The 22,336-nt window shown below is 44.4% G+C and overlaps 2 protein-coding genes and 1 pseudogene across 2 annotated transcripts; 2 read left to right on the plus strand and 1 right to left on the minus strand.

The window, feature by feature from the left end:
- The first annotated feature begins 10,583 nt into the window (after positions 1-10,583).
- On the plus strand, positions 10,584-11,504 carry LOC115640323 (olfactory receptor 14A16-like). Its single transcript, XM_030543077.1, has one exon. It carries the CDS (start codon positions 10,584-10,586, stop codon positions 11,502-11,504), a length of 921 nt encoding a protein of 306 aa, XP_030398937.1.
- Positions 11,505-13,485: 1,981 nt separating this feature from the next.
- LOC115640326 lies at positions 13,486-21,056 on the minus strand (annotated as a pseudogene).
- On the plus strand, positions 20,677-22,041 carry LOC115640325 (olfactory receptor 49-like). The gene has a single exon (XM_030543079.1). It carries the CDS (start codon positions 21,094-21,096, stop codon positions 22,039-22,041), a length of 948 nt encoding a protein of 315 aa, XP_030398939.1. The 5' UTR covers positions 20,677-21,093.
- The last annotated feature ends 295 nt before the right edge of the window (positions 22,042-22,336 follow it).

A 22,336-nucleotide genomic window follows, 5' to 3' on the forward strand; every position in this document is an offset into this window, starting at 1 on the left:
TAGCTCCCATTCCATGGCCAGTGAAAACAATGATGGGAGTTGTCTCTACAATTGAGGTTTGGCAGCAGTAGGAGCGGGGTGAACACGTGGGGGAAGGGATTAAAAGAGAGAGAGAGAGAGAGAGAGAGAGAGAGAAAGGCAGTGGTAGAGGAATGAGGTTAGGGGATGGGGGAAGAGGAGCACGTGGTGGAGCAGAAACCAAAGATAGAGGCGCTACAGAGGGAGATTTAAACTCAGGGAGACACAGAGAGCAGACAGGCTGCAAGTTTAAACAGCAGAGAGACTGCAATGAGTGACTGGGGAGCTCGGGGGGGGGGACTGGGGCAGTGGGAAGACAAATTCAAATAGTAAAAACCTTATCTATCCCCTAACTTAATCAAACTTATATAAAATGACAAGCAGCTACAGAATACAACCAGGCAATGATTTTCTAAACTTATCTTAACCAACAATTAGGCAACACAACAAATATCACAGAAACTTACAAGCTCTACAATCTTAACAAACTATGACTTATTAAATTAAAAAAAAAACAAGACCTATGGTGCACCTTATGCTATGGGGAGGTTACAGAGGGCAGAGTGGTATGTACCCAGGACCCAGCTCCCAAGGAAGCCAAGGGATGGTGGCTACAGCGGTGGATACAGCTGAAAGCAGAGAGCCCCAAGGCAAAGCCCACAGGAGCAGAGCTTAGCAGTGGCAAAGAGCCCTATAGTTTAAGAGAGGTTTTAAGACACAGACCAAGGTTTAGCTTGAGTCTGTGTGCTGGGGAAACAGAGCCAGCAGCTAAAATAATAAAATAAAAGTATAGAAAGTTTTACAGAGGGATTCTTACCAGTCCCCAAGGCAGCAGCAAAGGCAGAAGCAGCAGCAACATCAGAAGAGGCAAGGAGGGTTCGGTACAGTCTCAACAATCAGGAGATCTCTCAGGTAGCAATTCGTTCTTCGTGGGGGGGGGTTTCAAAAACGGGGGTACGCTCAAAAATAAAATGAGAGCGGAGAAAGGACCCCCCAGAACCCCTGGCTGATCAGACCAGGCAGCAATGCAGGAACCTTTCTGAGGTGTGTTTCAAAAATGTCTGGTTTTAAAGGCAAACTTGGGCAGTTTCCCACCAGTAATCCTGATAGGCTCCCTCTGTCACAGGGGAGGGGGCACAGGGGAAAAACTGAAGGTAAGCCCAGAGACATGCCTGGACATAGTCCTGTGCAATAGGTGACTCAAGAGCACATGAGACTATGACTCATGCCCAGGATCTTAAAACCACAATAGGCCTTGCAGCTCTGGACATTGCCTACCCTACACCAAGCCCAGGTTCAACGAGGTGATAACAGGACTAACCCTTTGAAAAGGGCAGTGGTCCCACTTAGCATGCAGCACAAGTGGCCATCCCTTTGAGAAGGGCAATGGCTCTTGTTAAACAACTTAAGGGGCCCTCCCTTTGAGAAGGGCAGTGGCCCTGGTAAACAACTTAACAGCCAGGGAAGGGTGGCCACAGGAGAACAGAAAACAAAATGGAGTCTGGGGAAACAAAATGGAATAGGGGAATAGCTGTAACGGACAATTGTCTGTATAAATCAAGAGTGGCTTCGTTGGAACCAGAGGAGTCAGACTGGTGTAAGACTGGGGTAGGGGAGAGAAGACATTTGAGGTAAATCCTCAGCACATCAGTGGAGTTCCAATGACTTTGGTGACCCTAAAGCAATTTGCAACATCTGTGGATCTGAGCTACTGCTTCCAATGTAACTGCATATCCATTGGCACGAGCTGTCAACTGGGTCCACAGTCTTCTAAACCACCATTCGTGACCTAACCATTAAATGGGGACAAGGAGCCAGACTATGTCAGTGGGGCTTACATGTACATTGGGCATATGAGTGATGGGGAGACTGGCTAGAAATTACAGGGAGGTTTCTAACCACCAGTGGGGCAAGGGTCTGGAGCAGCCTCCAAATATAAATTGGGTGGGGCGGGGGGCAAGTGACCAAATTCATTTTAAGAGATAGCTGGCTCAGCAACCCTGGTTCTCACTTGCAGAGTATGTCTTATGTTTCTAAAAGTTCATGCTTCAGGGTTTCGTATGGCCACAGGCAGGGTTCAGGAAGGGATTCCCCCCTGCAGTGTATTCTGGGAGATTTTTTTTCCTTTCAATCTCTGGCAAACGTGTTCCCAGTGTGTAGCATTAGGGCAGCCCTAGCTGGAGATGGAACTTTGGGTGGGATGTGCCAGAGCTCTGAGGTGGCACTGAGCCATTATCTCTCTCTTGGGTGTTTGGCTGGCTGGTTCTTGCCCACATGCTCAGGGTCTAACTGATCATCATGTGGTTGTCAGCAAAGAATTTTCCCCCAAGTCAGGTTGGCAGGGACCTTGGGGGGGTTTTCTTTCCTCTCCAACATGTGGTGTGGATAACTTGCCATGATTTTCTGCATGTATCTCAATCATTTCCCTGCCATTGTGGGGGCCTCAGGCACTGGTGCCCCTCAGTCTCTCCTATTCTCTGCTGGTGGCACAGAACTATCTAGTTTCCTGAGGGCGGCAACAAGTTGGTCTAATTTCAGTTGTTGGGTTTGGTGTGTGGGTGCCAGATAGTGTTGGAGTATAGCAGGTCAGACTGGATATCTGGTCATCCCTTCTGGCCTTGAACTCTATGACTCTGTGACTTTATGGATGTGCAGGGACGGGGGAGAGGAGAAGGGGCCACACAGAGAATATACACGAGTAGAGTCCATAGTTTTGCATTAGTACAACTGTCTGTGAGGCACTGTCCTCCTGGCTGAGGGAGGTGACTCAAGCTTAGATGGAGCCCTTGACCCATGTAGCTGTGCAATGTCGCTGTATAAACCCCACCCATGGGCAGTGTATGTTATGAGGTCCCTCTGTGCCCCACCTAGAGGATAGGAGGCTGTTCCAGTGGCTGTTAGGCAGTCTGGCTGTTCAGTTCAAGCTGAAGAAGTTTGTACTTTGGGCCCTAGATGTCTCTAGTTGAATCCCCCGGGTGCCAGCCTAGATTAGATGGTGACCCTCACATACGTGCAAGTGGCCTAAAAACTTAAGGGAACCATATTCCTGCACTAATCAGAGGCTGATGTTCCCTACCAGGCTTCTGCAGAACAGCAGCGGGAGTGATGGGAGGGACTCCCTAGTGAGAGAAGGGGCAGGTTTATTTCTGGATCATCTTAGACATACCCATTCCTAGTCCCTCTGCACTCTGGAGACGGAAGACGCATGGCATTGGAGGGGTGTGTGTGTTGCTCTCAGCTCAGGTTGGTAGACCTTGTCAAAGTAACTTGTCATTGGGAAATGGTTTCCTCAACCTGTTTGTGACAGATGCTGCTATGTTTTTAGCTGAGTTAAAAATCTGCCAATGGCTTGGAAAAATGTTGTCCAACTCTGCCCTCAACTAGGTTGACCACTGACGCATTCCCAGAGTACTGGACATTCTGGTACTTCTGGGAAAGCTGTGGCCCCATCCATCAGTGTGACCATGCATGCCTTCCTAGTTCGTGATACTGAACAAAACCACGTCTGGTTTTCTTTCAGTACCAGACAGGGAACAAGTCACACAAAAGGAGATTACCCAGTTTAAAACCAAATGAATGGCCATTTACCTCAACCAACCATGCTCACCCCTGTGGAACAGCTTCTGCACAGCTTCCTAGATACCTCCTCTACCAGAAATATGTTCCAACAAACTGAATCTCCCGCATTTTGTCCCATTTTGTCCCAGAGGCACTGGTCGTGGGTATATTGTCCAACAGTGAACATTGTGGCTCCAGGGCCAGTGCAAGGATACTTTGCGCCCTAGGCGAAACTTCCCCACATAGCATTGATTATAAACTTTCAAACATGAATACTGCGTAATATGGCATTGTTCATTAGAATTAATACACCTTCGACTTGAAAATTTATTAATTTTATTATTTAGTCTACATATTTAATGAAAATAAATAAATAACCTGACAGGGAGTGGGGCTGGCTGGCTTTAGGCAGGGTTTGTGTGGCAGGGGTTGGCTGGAGACAAGGGGGTGAGAGGCTGGCTGTGGGCAGGGGAGAAGTGTGGCAAGGGCTGGCTGGAGACAGAGATTGCGAGGCAGGCTGCTGGGAGGGCAAGGGGTGCAGCAGGGGTTGTCTGGAGATAGGGGGGGCCGGGCTGGGGGCAGGGCCGGGGGAGTAGCAGGGGCTGGCTAGAGACAAGGTGTGTGGGGCTGGCTGCAGGCAGGGCAGGGAGTGTGGTAGAGGTTGGCTGGAGACGGGGTGCAGGGCTGGCTGTGGGAAAGGCAGAGGGTGTGGGCCTGGCTGGAGGAAGGGTGGAGGGGTGCAGCAGGGGCTGGCTGGAGACAGGGGGTGTGGGACTGCTGGAGGCAGGGCAGGGGGTGCAGTGGGGGCTGTCTGCAGGCAGAGTGGCGGGTACCAGGGCCATCCTTAGATATTCTGGGGTCCTACGCAGGCTTCCTTGGGGGGGTTGGACTGGCCTCTGTGGTGGGGTGGGGCTGGCTTTGAAGGTGGGGGGCAACTACCCCCCGGCACTCCCCGACGGTGTGACTGGGGGCTGGGCCCTGTGCATGCAGGTCCGGTGGGGCTGAGTGGGCGGGGGGCGGAGGGCGGCTGGAGAAAAGCCAGAGCAGCAGGGAGCAGCACAGCTACCCCGGCGGCCGGAGGAGGAATGACATCACTTCCCGGCCTCCCGGAGCTGATCAAAGCCGCAGCGCCGGGTGAGCATCCCAGACATTTTGGGCACTGCTTTTTGGCGCCCTCAAAACGTGGCGCCCTAGGCAGCCGCCTAGTTTGCCTAAAGGTTGCACCAGCCCTGACAGTGAGGGAGATGGAGCCAAGATCCAAGATGGACAGATTCATCAGGAAGAAGCACCTGGGGGTGTGAATGTGGTGGTCAAGCACTACAAGGATGATAGAAAGGAGATTCCCCTTCAGGGCTATCAGGTAAAGCCCTAGAAACACCACAAAGTGTAAAATCTGCAGCTCCCGAACCTCAGAGAATCCCAGGAGAAGGAACTCGGTCACGGTGGTTCAGTTGGACATTTTCTACTTCAGCACATCATGTCCTGCCTGTGGAGGGCAGGAGAAAGGCACTGCTCAGGATTAGAGTGACAGAGGAAATGATCCTGATTCTCTTTCTCTAATATACCCTAAAATAATTTGGCGTGTTTAGCCAAGCAAAATACTGGCTGAGAGGAGATGTGGTCACTTTCTATAAATAGATCAGGAAGATAAATACCAGGGAGGGAGAAGAGTTATTGATGCTAAAGGAAAATGCTGGCACAGGAACTAATGCGGATAAACTGGCCATGAGTAAATTTATGCTGGAGATTCGAAGAAGGTTTGTCCCCAGTAGAAGAGGGCTGAATTAGGGCTGAAATTTATTCCTTTAAAAAAAACAAAGGCAAAAAACCTTTAGATGCTACTTTTCAAAATAAAATACAAATAAGACTCCTGACCGTAGACATTAGTATCTTATACATAGGCTTGGCAGTATTTAATTGTTATATATATATATCTAGTTCTTTTTTTTTTACTGAAAATATTGATGTTTATCATTAAGCATTTTTTTATTTTTATCAGTTTAAATTTTCACAGTTACAGGAAATTATGAAGGGGGTCAGACAATAGTTATTTAATGATAGTACATGTAGAGATTCAAAAAGTTAAAACTTGAGAACTATGAAAGCACAATGTTACAACATGATGTCAAAATATACAAAGTCAATATCCTTAAATCAAACACTCATAAGTTCTCAAGCAGCATTTTTCTTACTTTGTCTCGCTGGAAATGTTGATTGTTGAAGGAAATATTTGTTCACTGGATTGTGTGTGTATGGTGAAATCAAAATTTCCAATATTTACTGATAAAAATCTAATTCTTCCAAGACTACTTATAGAGGTAGCAATGGAAAGAGCATTGCATAGGCAACACAAGACCATAACAGTGAACTATTAGTTTAGTTTTCCTAAAAGATTAAAGCTGTTGTCTGCAATGTGCATAATTCTCATTCAAATGTTGCACGTGAATATGGAATAGTAACCAGGGTGTGTGTGTGTGTTTTTTTTTAATCTTGAAGTCCTTGATCTATATTGTCCTCTCCATTATACCAGTTTTATGCCACCATAACTCCACTGATTTCAGTGGGGTTACACCACTGCAAAACTGGCACAATGGGGTGGACAGTTTTCACTCTATCTTTACTCAGGCAAAACTCACGATGGAGGAAATTCTGATCTCAGGGATGAAGTCGAAGTAACTCCAATCACTTCAGCTTTATTCTGGTGATATTGAGATGCCAGTTTGGTTCATCCAGTCTTGCTTGATTAAACACATATAAGTAACTCAAAATTTGGCTCCTAAATAGACTTGTTCAGCAATTTATAACTATAGATCAATACATCAGCTGCAGATATTCCAAACCCAATTGTCTTCTCTCATGTACCTTTGAGAACGGCAAAAATGCTAACCAGAGATATGGACCTGGAGCCAATACACGACAGTCATCTGACCCCACATCATCTCAAAGGTGGTAAGAAAAATAAGCCACCACACTGCTTTGGCCTCACTCTAGGAGAAGGCAGGCCCTATGCAGATGTTGTAGAGCTGCCACTTTCCCACCAAAGATAGGTAAGAATAATATTGGGTGTGTTCTGAGGGCAATATAAATAAATACTCTCATGTGGGAGAAATGACATCAGCCCTACACATTCCTCAATGTCACAGTGATGGATATAGTTCAGAGAGAAGGTTCAAGACAGTGGGGCAACAGATTATGTACAGGAATAAAGAGAAAGATCATGCAAGTGCCTCAGCACCAAAAAGCCAGCAGATTCCAGTGGTTTCCCATGTTTCCATTTCAGTGCTGGGGAGTTGGTTGTGCGTGGGGTTTGTAGACACCCTCCTAACACACACTCTGTGCATTGCCAATTCTCAGCCCAGAGAATTTGTGGGAACTGATGCCAAACTCAGATCTGGTTCCTTGTTTTGTAACATCACTATACACAGTACACCATGTGAACTGGGACATAAAGGTGTTGTGTTTGTGTGTGAGAGCCAGTGAGTGTGTGTCTATGTTTGTTTTTGTGCTGGGGGAAAGAGTGTGATTGGTGCATTCAGGCTGGTGTGTTACAGTGAGTGTTTGCATGTTGCATGATGTATGTGTACCTGCTTGTGGTACGTGTGAGTGAGAATCATGGTGTGTGTGTGTGTGTGCATCAGTCTATGGAAGATACTGCATCAATGCTCGTGTGTTTGCCTGTGTGTTTAAATGGCAACTATTAAACATAATAAAAGTAACCTTCCCCCTTCCTTATTGTTCGTAATCTAGCACATCAAATTCCCCATGATATGCGGGAGGAAAATCCAAATAGAGCTGGGCAAATAATAGATTTTTCATTTCACTGGCAATTTTGAAAAATCAGAAAAAAAATAATTGTGGGTCAAACTGAAAATGCAATTTTTCCAAATTTCAGGTGAATCAAACAGTCAAAAACAATTTTGTTTCAGGTTTCATTTTGACAAAATCTAAACATTTTCTTTCAATGTTGACTACGTTTCAAAGTAAAATTAAGGGGAAAAAATAAATGAAAAGTTGTTTTGTACTGGAAAATCAAAATATTTCATTCCCCAAAGGGCAATTGTTTTACACTTCAACTGACAATGCCACTTTTTTTAACCTCTGACCAATGCAAACTTCTGTGGTCCCTTTTAGGAATGGACATAATTCTTCTCTCACACTGATATAAATCCTGATTATTTCTATTGATCTACTTTAGTGTTGGTGGATTTACTCCAAATTTATATCAGTCTAAACTAGGAGCTGAACTTTTCTCTGGTAGCTTGATCAACATGCCCATTTTTTTAAACTGTTTATTTAGGAAGATTTAACAAGTTTACAAATCCTTGCCATGTAAATATCAGAAACAAAACAATCATTACAACCCTGAACTTTGGTTTAAAGAGACATCAGACAGGAATGTAGTCACCAGATCTTTCTATTTAACAGGGTTTTACCGTAGTACAGAGTGAGGATCATTACAACTCCTATATCATTTCAGGTGAGTTTATTAAAGTGAGTGGCATTTCTGTATTCACATATTAACAGACCAGGTATGTCTATCAAATGTTCATATGCAAAGCAATTGGACAGGTGTGCTGGGATTTTATTTTATTTTATTTTCCCGGTGAATATACTTTGAGCACTGAATAAGAGGTCACTAAATATCTAAGTATCTATCTGTCCTCTGTCTATTTTGCTGAATATGTAACTTTCCATTTGCAGCAGTTGACAAGAAGTTGAGAGGAATGCGGGGGGAGGGGAGGAATAAACATGGGGAAATAGTTTTACTTTGTGTAATGACCCATCCACTCGCAGTCTTTCTTCAAGCCTAATTTAATGGTGTCCATTTTGCAAATTAATTCCAATTCAGCAGTCTCTTGTTGGTGTCTGGTTTTGAAGTTTTTTGTTGTTGTAATATTACAACTTTTAGGTCTGTAATCGAGTGACTAGGGAGACTGAAGTGTTCTCTGACTGGTTTTTGAATGGGAAACTGAGTCAGTCCAAAAAATGTATCTTAGGAAAGAGAGGGCAGAATATCTGTGCATCCGTTTCCTTCTATTGGGAATGGGGAAATTGTTGAAATTGACAGATTTTTTTTTAGAAAGGATTGAGGAGATTACATTAAAGTAATCCAAAAATTGTGACAAACACTATCAGCTCATTGATACTTTTCTCTCTGTATATATTAGTTTGTTGTTATTGCTGTCTGTCTGTCTGTTTGTACTTGTCTCTCTCAATTAGTTTGTTTTTACTTTTCTATTTGTTAGTTTTTATTAGTTCTGTGTTTCTCTTGCACTCTCTGTATCTGTTCTTTTCTTAATTGTGTCTCTGTATTAGTTTGTTGATCTATCTATCTATCTATCTATCTATCTATCTATCATCAATTTGTGTCTAGTTCTCAGTTTATTGTCACTTCTGTCTATTAAAAGACTCCAAGGGCAGTTGAGTCAAGTGGGTTAGAGTAGTGGTGACTAGGAGCCAGGATTCTAGTTTCTATCCCCAGCTCTGGAAAGGGTTTGGGATCTAGTGGGTACGAGAAGCAGGGACTGAGAGCCAGACCTCCTGAGTTTTATGTGTGGCTCTGGGTGGAAATTCAATCCAGTGTGTAGAGGAAAGGAACCAGATCTGGGGTTCTATTTCTGTCTCTCATAAGGACTGTGGGACAGGAACCCCTCATAACTTGAAGCTGAGTGGTTAGGGCACTCTGCTGGCTTGTGACAAACTCAGGTTCAATCTCTCCCTCTGGCTGATGAGGAGAAGGGGTTTGAATTCTCACTTTACAGGAGGGAACCTGAGCCACTAGGCCAGCGGTAGGCAACCTATGGCATGCGTGCCGAAGGTGGCATGCAAACTGATTTTCAGTGGAACTCACAGTGCCTGGGTCCTGGCCATCGGTCCAGGAGGCTCTGCATTTTAATTTAATTTTAAATGAAGCTTCTTAAAAAATGTAAAAACCTTATTTACTTTACATACAACAATAGTTTAGTTATATATTATAGACTTATAGAAAGAGACCTTCTAAAAACATTAAAATGTATTACTGGAACGCGAAACCTTAAATTAGAGTGAATAAATGAAGACTCAGCACAGCATTTCTGAAAAGCTGCCGACCCCTGTGCTAGGCTTTGGCGTGTTCTGAAATGAGACTGTCTCAGTCTCTCCTAAAGAAGCTGCTCCACATTTTTATGAATTATTAGTCACTGGAGCAGGGACTTAAACTCTTCCAGACAACAGATGAGTACCCCAAGTACCACGCTGGAGAATCATTCTCACTTGCGTTTGTTAGCCCAATGACTCTCCATTGTCACTCGTAACAGTCATTTCTGATGGCAATGGAGAGTCACTGGGACAGAGGATGAGATACAGTCTGATGCAGTTGTTATAGGAGAGAACTGGAAGTCATGACACGTCACATTTGTTCCCAGCTCTGGTAGGGGATTGAGTCCAGTGGGTAGAGCCAGAACTCCTGGCCTGTATTTTCAGCTCCGGGAGGGGTGTTGGATTTATTGGGTTAGTACAGGAGGCGAACTGGGAGTCAGGACTCCTGGGTTCTCTTTCAAGCTCTGAGAGGCAGTTTAGTTGAATGGTTAGAGAAGCAGAAGGGAACCGGAACGTCTGTCTCTCACAGCGAGTGTGGAAATCTTGCTAGAATGGGGGATGGAGCATCAGAGCTCCTGGGCTGTATTATGTAATTATGACTGGGTTGGGTCACCTCCATGTGAGAAGCTGCTCCAGTTTAGAGCAGTATAAAGTGGGAGTAATTCCATAGCATGCAGTGAAATTACCCACATTTTCAGCAGTGCCCCTGACAGCAGAATATGGCCAGCCAGACTCCCAGTTCCTCTCTGTAAACTGAGGGTAGTAACATTTATACACTGTTATCCAGAGTTTGCCCACGTCTGGGTGACAGAGGTATACAAATACCTTGAAAGCAATTCTTCCTAATTCTCCTCTCCATTACCCTGGTGTAAATCAGGAGTAACTCCACTGGAGTCAGTGGGGCTGTTTTCCCCATCCTGAGAAAGAAAATGTACAACCGAACCACTGTGACTGAGTTCCTTCTCCTGGGATTCTCTGAAGTTTGGGAGATGCAGATTTTGCACTTTGTGGTGTTTCTAGTCATTTACCTGGCAGCCCTGGTGGAGAATCTTCTCATCTTCATGGTTATAGTCTTGGACTACAACCTTCACACTTCCATGTACTTCTTCCTGATGAATCTGTCCATCATAGACCTTGGCTCCGTCTCTGTCACCATCCCCAAATCCATGGCCAATTCCCTCATGAACACCAAGTCCATTTCCTATGCTGGATGTGTTACTCAAGTCTTTTTCCTCATCTTCTTGCTGGGAGCAGATTATTCCCTTCTTACCATCATGGCGTATGACAGATATGTCGCCATCTGCCAACCACTGCGCTATGAGACAATGATGAACAGCAGAGCTTGTGTCCAAATGGCAGTTGGTGCCTGGATCAGTGGGATTCTTTACTCTATGCTACACACCGGGAACACATTTGCATTGACGTTCTGTGGAGGTAACATGGTGGATCAGTTCTTCTGTGAAATCCCCCAGCTACTCAAGCTTACCTGCTCTGACTCATATATGAGTGAAGTTGGGGTTATTACCTTTAGTATATGTTTAGTCTTAGGCTGCTTTATTTTTATCATTGTGTCTTATGTTCAGATCTTCAAATCAGTGCTCAGAATCCCCTCTGAGCAGGGCCGGCATAAAGCCTTCTCCACCTGCCTTCCTCACCTCACTGTGGTCTCCTTGCTTGTTTGCACTGGCGCCTTTGCCTACCTAAAACCCACATCCAGCTCCCCATCTGCTCTGGATCTTGTGATGGCTGTTCTTTATTCTGTATTGCCACCAATCATGAATCCAATTATCTACAGCATGAGGAATAAGGAGATGAAAGCTGCCCTGAGAAGACTGACTGGGTGTAGCTAATTCACCAAGAATTAATTTTCTGTCTTTATCTAATAAAAGTTTGCTTGTGTAGTATTTGTTCATTAATGTAGGTTATTTCCATGACCAAACAGCTTGCACACAACCGGGTCTCATTCTGATCTCAGTTGCACCAATGCAAATCCAGATTAACTCCGCTGATATCACTGCTGCTGGGGTGATTTTCACTAGTAGAAAATCTAGCCCAATTGTGTAGCTAAATGGGTGTAAATTGTGTGCACAAAAGGAATCAGACTTTCATTCTGTGCAAAAACAATACCCGTTACACTGTTTGGCCACTAGCAAGTGTTCCATGGCCAGTGAAAACAATGATTGGAGTTCTCCTGCTTGTGTGTATAAATCAGGAGTGGCTTCACTGGAATCTGAGGAGTCAGACAGATGTAACACTGGTGTCGGTGAGAGAAGACATTTATAGACTCATAGATTCATAGACTCATAGACTCATAGGTCAGAAGGGACCAATATGATCATCTAGTCTGACCTCCTGCACAAGGCAGGCCACAGAACCCTACCCATCCACTTTTATACAACCCCTAATCCAGGACTGAGTTATTGAAATCCTCAAAACTGGTTTGAAGACCTCAAACTGCAGAGAATCCACCAGCAAGCGACCCATGCCCACGCTACAGAGGAAGGCAAAAAACCTCCGGGGCCCCTGCCAATCCACCCTGGAGGAAAATTCCTTCCCGACCCCAAATATGGCGATCAGCTAAACCCTGAGCATGTGGGCAAGACTCACCAGCCAGCACCCAAGAATGAATTCTCTGCAGTAACTCAGTTCCCATCCCATCCAACATCTCCTCGCAGACCATTGAGCAGACTTATCTAGTGATAAACCAAGATCAATTGCCCAAATTAAACTATCCTATCATAACATCCCCTCCATATATTTATCAAGCTTAGTCTTGAAACCAGATAAGTCTTTTGCCCCCACTACTTCCCTCGGAAGGCTGTTCCAAAACTTCACTCCCCTAATGGTTAGAAACCTTCATCTAATTTCAAGTCTAGACATTTGGGGTAGATCCTCAACACATCCGTGTAATTCCATTGACTTTGGTGGATGTAAAGCAATTTGTACCATCTGTGCATCTGAGCTACTGCTTCCAATGGAGCTGTATGTCCATTGCCACCAGCTGGCGACTGGGCCCACTGTGTCAGCCTGGCTTACATATACATTTGGTTGTGTGAGTGATGGACAGACTGGCTAGAAATTACAGGGAGGTTTCTATCCACCAGTGGGGCGAGGTTCTGGAGCAGCCTCCAAATAGAAGTTATGGGAGGCAAGTGACCAAATTCATTTTAAGAGAGAGTTGGACACATGTCTGAGTGAGATTGTATGACGGGGCTGCTTCTGATGGTGGAGGGCAGGGCTCAGCAACTCTGGGTCTCACTTGCAGTGTATGTCTTATCAGGAAGGGATTTTCCTCCCCCACCACATATATTCTGGGAGGTTTTTTTTTTAATCTCTGAAGCATCAGGGTGGCCCTAGCTGGAGATGGAACATTGGGTGGGATGTGCCAGGTCTCTGAGGAGGCACTGAGCCATTATCTCCCTCTCTTGGATGTTTGGCTGGCTGGTTCTTTTCCAACATGATCAGGGTCTAACTGATCATCATGCGGTGGTCAGGAAGGAATTTTCCCCCCGGTCAGATTGGCAGGGACCTTGGGGTGGTTCACTTTCCTCTCCAGCATGTGGTGCGGTTAACCTGGCATGATTTTCTGGGTGTATCGCAATCATTTCCCTGCCATTGACAGATGCTGCTATGTTTTTAGCTGAGTTAAACAATCTGCCAATGGCTTGGAAAAATATTGCCCAACTCTGCCCTCAACTAGGTTTGCCACTGATGCATTCCCAGAATACCGGACATTCTGGTACTTCTGGGAAAGCTGTGGCCCATCCACCAGTGTGACCTTGCATGCTTCCCTAGTCCATGATACTGGACAAAACGACATCTGGTTTTCTCTCAGTACCAGACAGGGGACAAGCCACATAAAGAGGGGACTTGTGAGGGCCTGATGTAGATGAAGATGGAGGTGCTGTAGCCAATGGTAACCACAGTGAAATGAGACGCACAGGTGGAGAAAGCTTTCTCCCTGCCCTTGGCAGATGGGATATGAATGATAGTACAGATAATATACATGTAGGAGATGACCATCAGCAGCAGGGAGCCTAGCAACACAGACAGTGAGATGATGACATCAATGAGTTCCACCAGTCTGATGACGGCACAGGCAGGATATAACAAGTGGGCATGGTAGCAGAAGAAATGGCTGATGATGTTGGGGCCATAGCAGGGCAATTCAAGTTTGATCATGGTAGGGACCAAGATGGAGAAGAATCCCTGCATCCCTGATCCCATCACCAACCAGACACAGACCTTTCTATTCATGATGGTGTTATAGTTCAGTGGGTAATGTATAGCCACATATTAACTGCAGGACATCATGGCCAAAAAGACACTTCTGGAAATGGAAGTAAGACTGAGCCAGGCAGCCATAAAAGGAGATGGTATTCCTCTGATAGGAAGTTCTACAGCCTAGTTTCTTGGCCAGAACATTCTCCTTTCAGCAGCCATGGGGCTGCGAGTCAGAAACAGCTTTCAATCAGCTCCTCCTTTCACCATGCACATTCACAGTGCAATCTGTTTGGCTTGACTCCAACCACTTCAAAGGCTGATGCGCCTAACTGAGAACTAAACACTGTGGTTGATAACGCTGTCACTTTATTTCCCCCAAGGGCAAGTAGGTGGACTGAACTCTACTGAGCTTTGGAGTCCCTGGTGTGAGGATCTGAGGCCCGGTTTGATCTCTAGCCATGCACAATAAATCAGCACTGAAATGTATCAATGGTAAGAAAAGTTAGAAATACTTCACTGCAGTCAACTGAATTCCCTCTCACTCATCCTGGTGTAAATCAGGAGTAACTCTACTGGAGTCAATAGGGCTGATTTCCCAGTCACTCATCTCAATGTAAGTCCATGGTGTTACAGTGGCATATGTCTGCTTTCAGGAAGAGGAGATTCAGACCCTTTGACTCCAGCCTCTGCCGCATCCTCCACCCTCTGAATGTTCTTACTGTAGTCCCCAGGTGTCTCCTTCCCTCTGCCTCACACAGCTCAGACCCCAAACAAAACCCCCAGCCCCTAAATCCCTTCCTCCCTTCTCACAACCCTCCACCTCACAAACGCTCTTGGGCCCCGTTCTCTGAGATTCCCCCTCCCATGGCCCAGAGCCAATTCTCCACCCAGAGTTCCTGACTCAGCTTCCTCAGAGAGGTAACTGGTCCTAACCTTTTTCTGCCTATCTGTTATTATCTACTGCTTTAACAATGGCTGTTAAGCTCAAGAAATGCTTTTGGTTCAAACAAAGGTTTGACCCAACCCAAGTGTGTTGGCCATAATGTGCTATAGAAAACCCAACAGTTCCTCCCGTACCTCATGTGGAGAATGTCCCTGCCTGCAGGTATATGGGATCTTGGGGAGCAATTACCACACAGGTGGGGTGCAAAATAAACTTTATTAAGAAAATGCAAAAACAGGGAAAATTTAATAGTGAGGGGTATGGGGTTTGTTAAGGTAGGCAATTGGGGAGGGAGTTCTTTTAGTAGAGTATAGGGGGTTTCAATAGTGGGGTACAATACAGTGGGGTACAATACAGTTGGTAACCAACTAACACTGAAGTATAAATGTAACAGGTAGCTAACAATTTCTAGGTAAAGGGTGTGTCACAGCAGCATATAACCAACTAACAGTTATGGGTAAAATGTGTTAAATAACCAACAACTCTAGGTAAAAATGTGTCACAGTGGTGTAAATATAAAATGTGAGGTGTGTGAGAGAGAAAAAGGGTAACCAATGGGGTTTTATGCTAGACTTCAGTAATACAATTGAGGTTTGGCAGCAGTAGGAGCGGGGTGAACACGTGGGGGAAGGGATTAAAAGAGAGAGAGAGAGAGAGAGAGAGAGAAAGGCAGTGGTAGAGGAATGAGGTTAGGGGATGGGGGAAGAGGAGCACGTGGTGGAGCAGAAACCAAAGATAGAGGCGCTACAGAGGGAGATTTAAACTCAGGGAGACACAGAGAGCAGACAGGCTGCAAGTTTAAACAGCAGAGAGACTGCAATGAGTGACTGGGGAGCTCGGGGGGGGGGGACTGGGGCAGTGGGAAGACAAATTCAAATAGTAAAAACCTTATCTATCCCCTAACTTAATCAAACTTATATAAAATGACAAGCAGCTACAGAATACAACCAGGCAATGATTTTCTAAACTTATCTTAACCAACAATTAGGCAACACAACAAATATCACAGAAACTTACAAGCTCTACAATCTTAACAAACTATGACTTATTAAATTAAAAAAAAACAAGACCTATGGTGCACCTTATGCTATGGGGAGGTTACAGAGGGCAGAGTGGTATGTATCCAGGACCCAGCTCCCAAGGAAGCCAAGGGATGGTGGCTACAGCGGTGGATACAGCTGAAAGTAGAGAGCCCCAAGGCAAAGCCCACAGGAGCAGAGCTTAGCAGTGGCAAAGAGCCCTGTAGTTTAAGAGAGGTTTTAAGACACAGACCAAGGTTTAGCTTGAGTCTGTGTGCTGGGGAAACAGAGCCAGCAGCTAAAATAATAAAATAAAAGTATAGAAAGTTTTACAGAGGGATTCTTACCAGTCCCCAAGGCAGCAGCAAAGGCAGAAGCAGCAGCAACATCAGAAGAGGCAAGGAGGGTTTGGTACAGTCTCAATAATCAGGAGATCTCTCAGGTAGCAATTCGTTCTTCGTGGGGGGGTTTTTCAAAAAGGGGGTACACTCAAAAATAAAACGAGAGCGGAGAAAGGACCCCCCAGAACCCCTGGCTGATCAGACCAGGCAGCAATGCAGGAACCTTTCTGAGGTGTGTTTCAAAAAATGTCTAGTTTTAAAGGCAAACTTGGGCAGTTTCCCACCAGTAATCCTGATAGGCTCCCTCTGTCACAGGGGAGGGGGCACAGGGAAAAAACTGAAGGTAAGCCCAGAGACATGCCTGGACATAGTCCTGTGCAATAGGTGACTCAAGAGCACATGAGACTATGACTCATGCCCAGGATCTTAAAACCACAATAGGCCTTGCAGCTCTGGACATTGCCTACCCTACACCAAGCCCAGGTTCAACGAGGTGATAACAGGACTAACCCTTTGAAAAGGGCAGTGGTCCCACTTAGCATGCAGCACAAGTGGCCATCCCTTTGAGAAGGGCAATGGCTCTTGTTAAACAACTTAAAGGGCCCTCCCTTTCAGAAGGGCAGTGGCCCTGGTAAACAACTTAACAGCCAGGGAAGGGCGGCCACAGGAGAACAGAAAACAAAATGGAGTCTGGGGAAACAAAATGGAATAGGGGAATAGCTGTAATGGACAGAGAAGATCTGTGAAGTTGGATCTTCCACACTACAAAAGAGAGCCCTAATCATTGGATTACGGGATGGTCTGGTGTAGGCTTTCTCTCAGTCTTTGATGTTGAAGCTGCTCCACTATGTATAAAAAAGAAACAGAGACATGAACTTAGCTCTTCTACATCCTAAGTGAATGTTCAGAACACTAGCTTTAGAGTCATTCTCATGATCTTGTCCCTGGTTCAATGATTATTCATTGTCATTCATAGTGGCAATTCTTAGCCCATCTCACCTGCAGGGTTTGATCCAGTAGGAGTGCTCTGAAGTAGCCCAACTCCACACAGGGGACAGCAGGGAACCTTTAGCTCAATTGTTAGGGTGCTCACCTGGGATGTGAGATGCCCTGGTTCAGATTCCCTCTCCGGATCCCTACCGTCCCAGGTGAGTGTCCCAACAAGTGGGCTAAAAGCTATGAAGCATTGCTGCTTCTCCCCCGGGCATGTCTTGCAAAAAATGACATCGGTACCTAACTCCAGGAGAGGATTCACAGCTGAAAATTCCAAACAAAGCTAGGTGCCTACCTCCAGCCCAGATTTAGGTGCTGAACTCCCTGAGAGGGGCAGGCTTAATACACATCCCTCTCATTGGCATCAGGCTTTGGCTAATTTAAGTATCTCCCTGCCTAGTATGATGGCTTTTGTGGATCCCATTCATAGGTGCCTGTCTCTTCCCATTCATTGTCTAGGGAGCCTGGGTGCCTAAATTAGGACTTGTGGATTTCACTGGCTGTCTTGATGTCTTAAAATTAGGTGTTGCCACACATTGCAATGCCTTAGTCTGTTTGTGGATCTGGGCCTTGGCCACCCAGTGAAAACCAGAAATAAGAAGTTAGGAACACAGGATCCCTCATCCCTCATGTGTGGTGTTACCCCTGGGTTACAAGTTATGAGTCGAGTTGGCAGAATTGATTTCTTAAATGAAAGTAATTTTGAGCAATATTATTAATGTTTATTTTTAAGCTCCCTCCAATTTTTATTGATTTAGGATTTCAGAGTTTTGCAAAATCAGGAGTTTTAAGTTCCCCCCATCACCACAATGTTTATCTTTTAAAATTTTCACAGTTGCAGGAAATTATGGTAGAGGGGATCATACAATAATTATTTAATGACAGTAGATGCTGACTTTCAAAAAGTTAAAGCTTTACAAAATGTTATAATACACATTGTCAACATCACATGTGAAAATATACAAAGTAAATATCCTTAAATCAAACTGTAATAAGTTCTCAGGTAGCATTATTCTTACTTTGTCTCTCTGTCAGTTTTATCGATGGTGAAATCAACTTTTATTAATATTCACCAATAAAAATTGAATCCCTCCTAGCCTAGTTATGAGGGAAATCCTCCTTCCTCCTGCCACTGTTTTGTGTGGATTTCGGCATGCTCAGAACCAACCTACTAGATCAAGTTCCACAGGAGAAAGAAGTGCAGCAATGCCTATGTTCACCTGGTTTGAGGATCTGACTGAGACTCAAGACTTGAGAGGCAATGAGGCACCTCAAGTGAGGCAGCAGTGTGCATGCCTAGAAGCAGAAACATAAGCACTTAGGGGACTTTTGCAGCAAAACTTTAGGCATTGAGTGAATGAAGGTACTTACAGGGTTAGGCAACAGCTAAGTGGAGGCTTTGAGGATCCCAGTGCTGCCTAAATTTTGAACTTAGGTGTCTAAAGTAGTAGTCTTGTGTTAATTAAGATGGAATACGTGGGCCCAAAAAGTCAAAAGTGTTACCATATCCCTGTCACTGTCCAATATCAAACAATGTTATACAAGGTTCAGGGTTTGACACACACAGGCCTCAGCCTGCTTAATCCCATGGCAAATACACCATTAAAATCCTTTTAACCTTTTATTAAAGATAAAGAAAAGAAGAAAGCACACTTAAAGCATTTGAAAGGTAAGGTATTAAATAAGGTTTTCACATTAACAACATCCCTCGCTCCCTGTACCTTTAGCTGCACAAAGTTTTAGAAGGGAAAAAAAAACAACCACCCTCATCTGTCAGTCTCTTTGATGGCATCAGAGATGATAATAACTGTCCTTTGGAGGGAAAGTGAAGAAATTAGTTGAGATGGGCTGGAGCTATTATTGTTAAAGTTCCTCCAATCCCATTTCATTTGAGGCAATGGTTGGGACTTAACCTGTTTATAACATTTATTAGTGAACTTTCCATAGTTAATTCCCAAGCAGGCAAAAATGACAGGCCCAATTGTCACAGCAGTAGTTAGGCACCTAAATGCTTTTCTGGATCTGGGTCTTAGTGCTAAAGGAGCTGCCCTGAGCAAATGGAATACAAATAATTAGAAGTGAACATCTCCTGTTTCCCAGAACAGTGCATAACCCACTGGACTATACTGCTTACCAAAGAAGTGTAAGGAATACAATAATTATATGGTAGGAGGCACATGAAATGAATTAAATTGCACCTTAAAGGTCTCTGCCATCACAAATGAGTCGATGACATATGGGCAAAGGCTAAAACATTCTGAAAGATACTAGTAATTGGGTTCACAGATGGTAACCTAGTTAAAATTTCCTGGAAAGTGTCATGATTTTTTATCTTTCCATGTACATCTCAAAAAGTGGCTCTGGGATTCTCCAGTGAGTGGATCCCCTAGGGTACCTGTGATCATTAAAACTAATCAGCCTCACCCAGTTGAGGCAGACCTGCTTCACAGAGAATGGCAAGTAGATTGTGAGACCAGAAGAACTAGAGTCAACATATGAAAGTAGAATTCGCTTAGATGCGACAATACCCGCTGGACAAGTTAAAGGATCCTGATGTTGCAAGTGCTGTTTGAGGGCTTCTCACGGCTTGACATGAAGGGAAAAATCAGAATGATTACTACTTTTCAGTCTCTGAAGAAGTTCAGAATAAACTACTTTATTATTTAATCCAAAAGAGCAGGGACTAGAATTTAAAAAATTACTCTACAAGAATTTGTTTTACAGTAGTGAGTGATGACTGAGGCACAGGGCTCAATCTGTGTGTAGCCGGCTTGGTCTTATGGTATCTTCCTAACATCACAGACCTAGACTAACGTGAGTAGCTGTTCTGCCCCTCTTTCTGTTTATTTATTTCCTTTTCTTGTTTTTCTTTTCCCTCTTCTCTTTCCTTTTTTAAATATATTTTATCTCTGTTTTGATAAAGTTTTTCTTTTATTTTCATTTTCCCTTTTTCCTTTCTCTCCTTTCTTTTTCTTTCACTCATCTTTTTTTCTTCTTTTTTGTTTTTTTCTTTCCTGCCTTTTTTTTGTTTCCTATATTTTTCTCCTTTCCTTTTTATTCTCTTTCTTCATTTCTCTCCTTTCATTTTCACCCTCTCCTTTCCTTTATTGCTTTTCTCTGTTCCTTTATTTTAATTTTACTTCTCCTTTCTTTTAGACTCATAGACTTAAGGTCAGAAGGGACCATTATGGTCATCTAATCTGACCTCCTGCACAACGCAAGCCACAGAATCTCACCCACTCACTCCTATTACTTGTTTTTTCTTTCCTTATTTTTAAGGCTAGTCCAAATATTTCTATCAAAACTGTTTTTTGACAAAAAAAAATAATGGGTTTTCAATTAAACTAAAACCTTTGAGGTAAGTGTCTGCTTTCTGAGGACAATTTTTGACTTTTCATTAAGAAAATAAAAACCAGAAATTTTGAAGAGTTTTCAGCTGAAAACTTTTCTTTTTTCTTCCCCTCTCTCCTCCACACCCCAAAAAAAGTAAAAAATTTGCCCAGGGAAAACAATTCCACCCAGTTCTGCTCTTCTTTATTTTCTGAGCTTTTCTATTCTCCATTTTTCTTTCCTCTTCTGTTTGCCATTTGTTTCCTCTTCTCATTGTCTCTCCTTCCCTGCTCACATTGACTTCTTGTTCTTCCCATCCCATCCTTTGCCCACAAGATAATTTTTTATTTGATGTATTGTTCTTTTGTCGTCTTCACTTTTCTTATTTCACCCTTGCTTTCTTCCTCTACAGTTTATCATTTTTCCTCCTTATCTCTCTTCCTTTTTCTTTTATGTTCTCTTCTGATCTTTTCTTTCCTCTTCTCTACTCTTCTGTTTTTCTACTTTTCTTTTCTCCTGTTCATCTAACACATTATTTTCTATTCCCTCCATCCTCCCTCTACTCCTCACAGATAGATCCAATGTAGCCATGTGGAACCAAACGACCGTGACCGAATTTATCCTCATTGGCTTCCTCTACTCCCACCCTCTGGAATGCCTCATTGCTGTTGGCTTCTTGGCCTCTTACTTGCTGATCTTGTCTGGCAATATCATGATCATCACCATCATCCTCTTAGACCGTCACCTCCACAGCCCCATGCACTACTTCCTCTGGAACCTCTCCTGTTTGGAGATCCTTATTACATCTTCTGTCCTACCCAAGGTGATTGCCAGCTTTCTGACAGGTGACAGGTCCATCTCCTACCTGGCTTGTATCACTCAGTGCTACTTCTACTTCCTTTTGGGCTGCAGTGAGTTTGTTCTTCTGGCCGTTATGTCCTATGATCGCTATGTGGCCATCTGCAACCCACTGCGCTACACCATGGTCATGAATGCTCAGCTCTGCTTCCAGCTCGTGGTGGGGTCATGGGCAACAGGGTTCCTGGCCACCATCATCCCCACCATCCTGGTCATCACCCTGCCCTTCTGCAATGCTAACCAGATTGACCACTTCTTCTGCGACAGCTTGGCCTTGGTCAAGCTGTCCTGTGTGGACACGAGCTTTGTGGAGCTGCTGAGTTTCATGACTTCCTCCGCCATCCTGATGGGCTCCTTGATCCTGACGGTGGTGTCCTACACTTGTATTGTTGCCACTATCTTCAGGATAACATCCCATTCAGGACGCAACAAGGCTTTCTCCACCTGCTCCTCCCACTTCATCATCATCACCATGGGCTATGGCAGCTGCATCTTCATGTATGTCCGGCCTTCTGGCAGCGAAATCTCGCTCAACAAGCTGGTGGCCCTGCTCAACACAGTGGTGACCCCTCTCATGAGCCCCTTCATCTTCAGCATGAGGAACCAGCAGATGAAAGATTCCCTGAGGACAGCCTTGAAGAGAAGCATGAACTTCTCAAGGAAGCATTTTAACTTCTGAATGGGTTTTGTGAGGGGAAAAGAAGGGGAAATTAAACAAGAGTAATAGTTATAGTACTCTTCTAAGTTATAGTACTCTCCTAAGAAGTGGTAGTTCCCTGTTCAAATCCCTTTTCTCCTAAGGCAGAGGGGGAAATTGAAGCTGGATCTTTCACCTCCTAGTTGAGTACCCAAATGGCTGAGCTAAGAGTGATGAATGAGGCATCCTTCTCAGTCCCTAGCCCTCTTGCAAAAAACACCTTTGATACCTTACCCCAAGAAAGTGTTCACAGCTGACAGATAGGCACCTCCCTGGA

The sequence above is a fragment of the Gopherus evgoodei genome, unplaced genomic scaffold, assembly GCF_007399415.2.
Source record: "Gopherus evgoodei ecotype Sinaloan lineage unplaced genomic scaffold, rGopEvg1_v1.p scaffold_292_arrow_ctg1, whole genome shotgun sequence".
NCBI lineage: Eukaryota > Metazoa > Chordata > Testudines > Testudinidae > Gopherus > Gopherus evgoodei.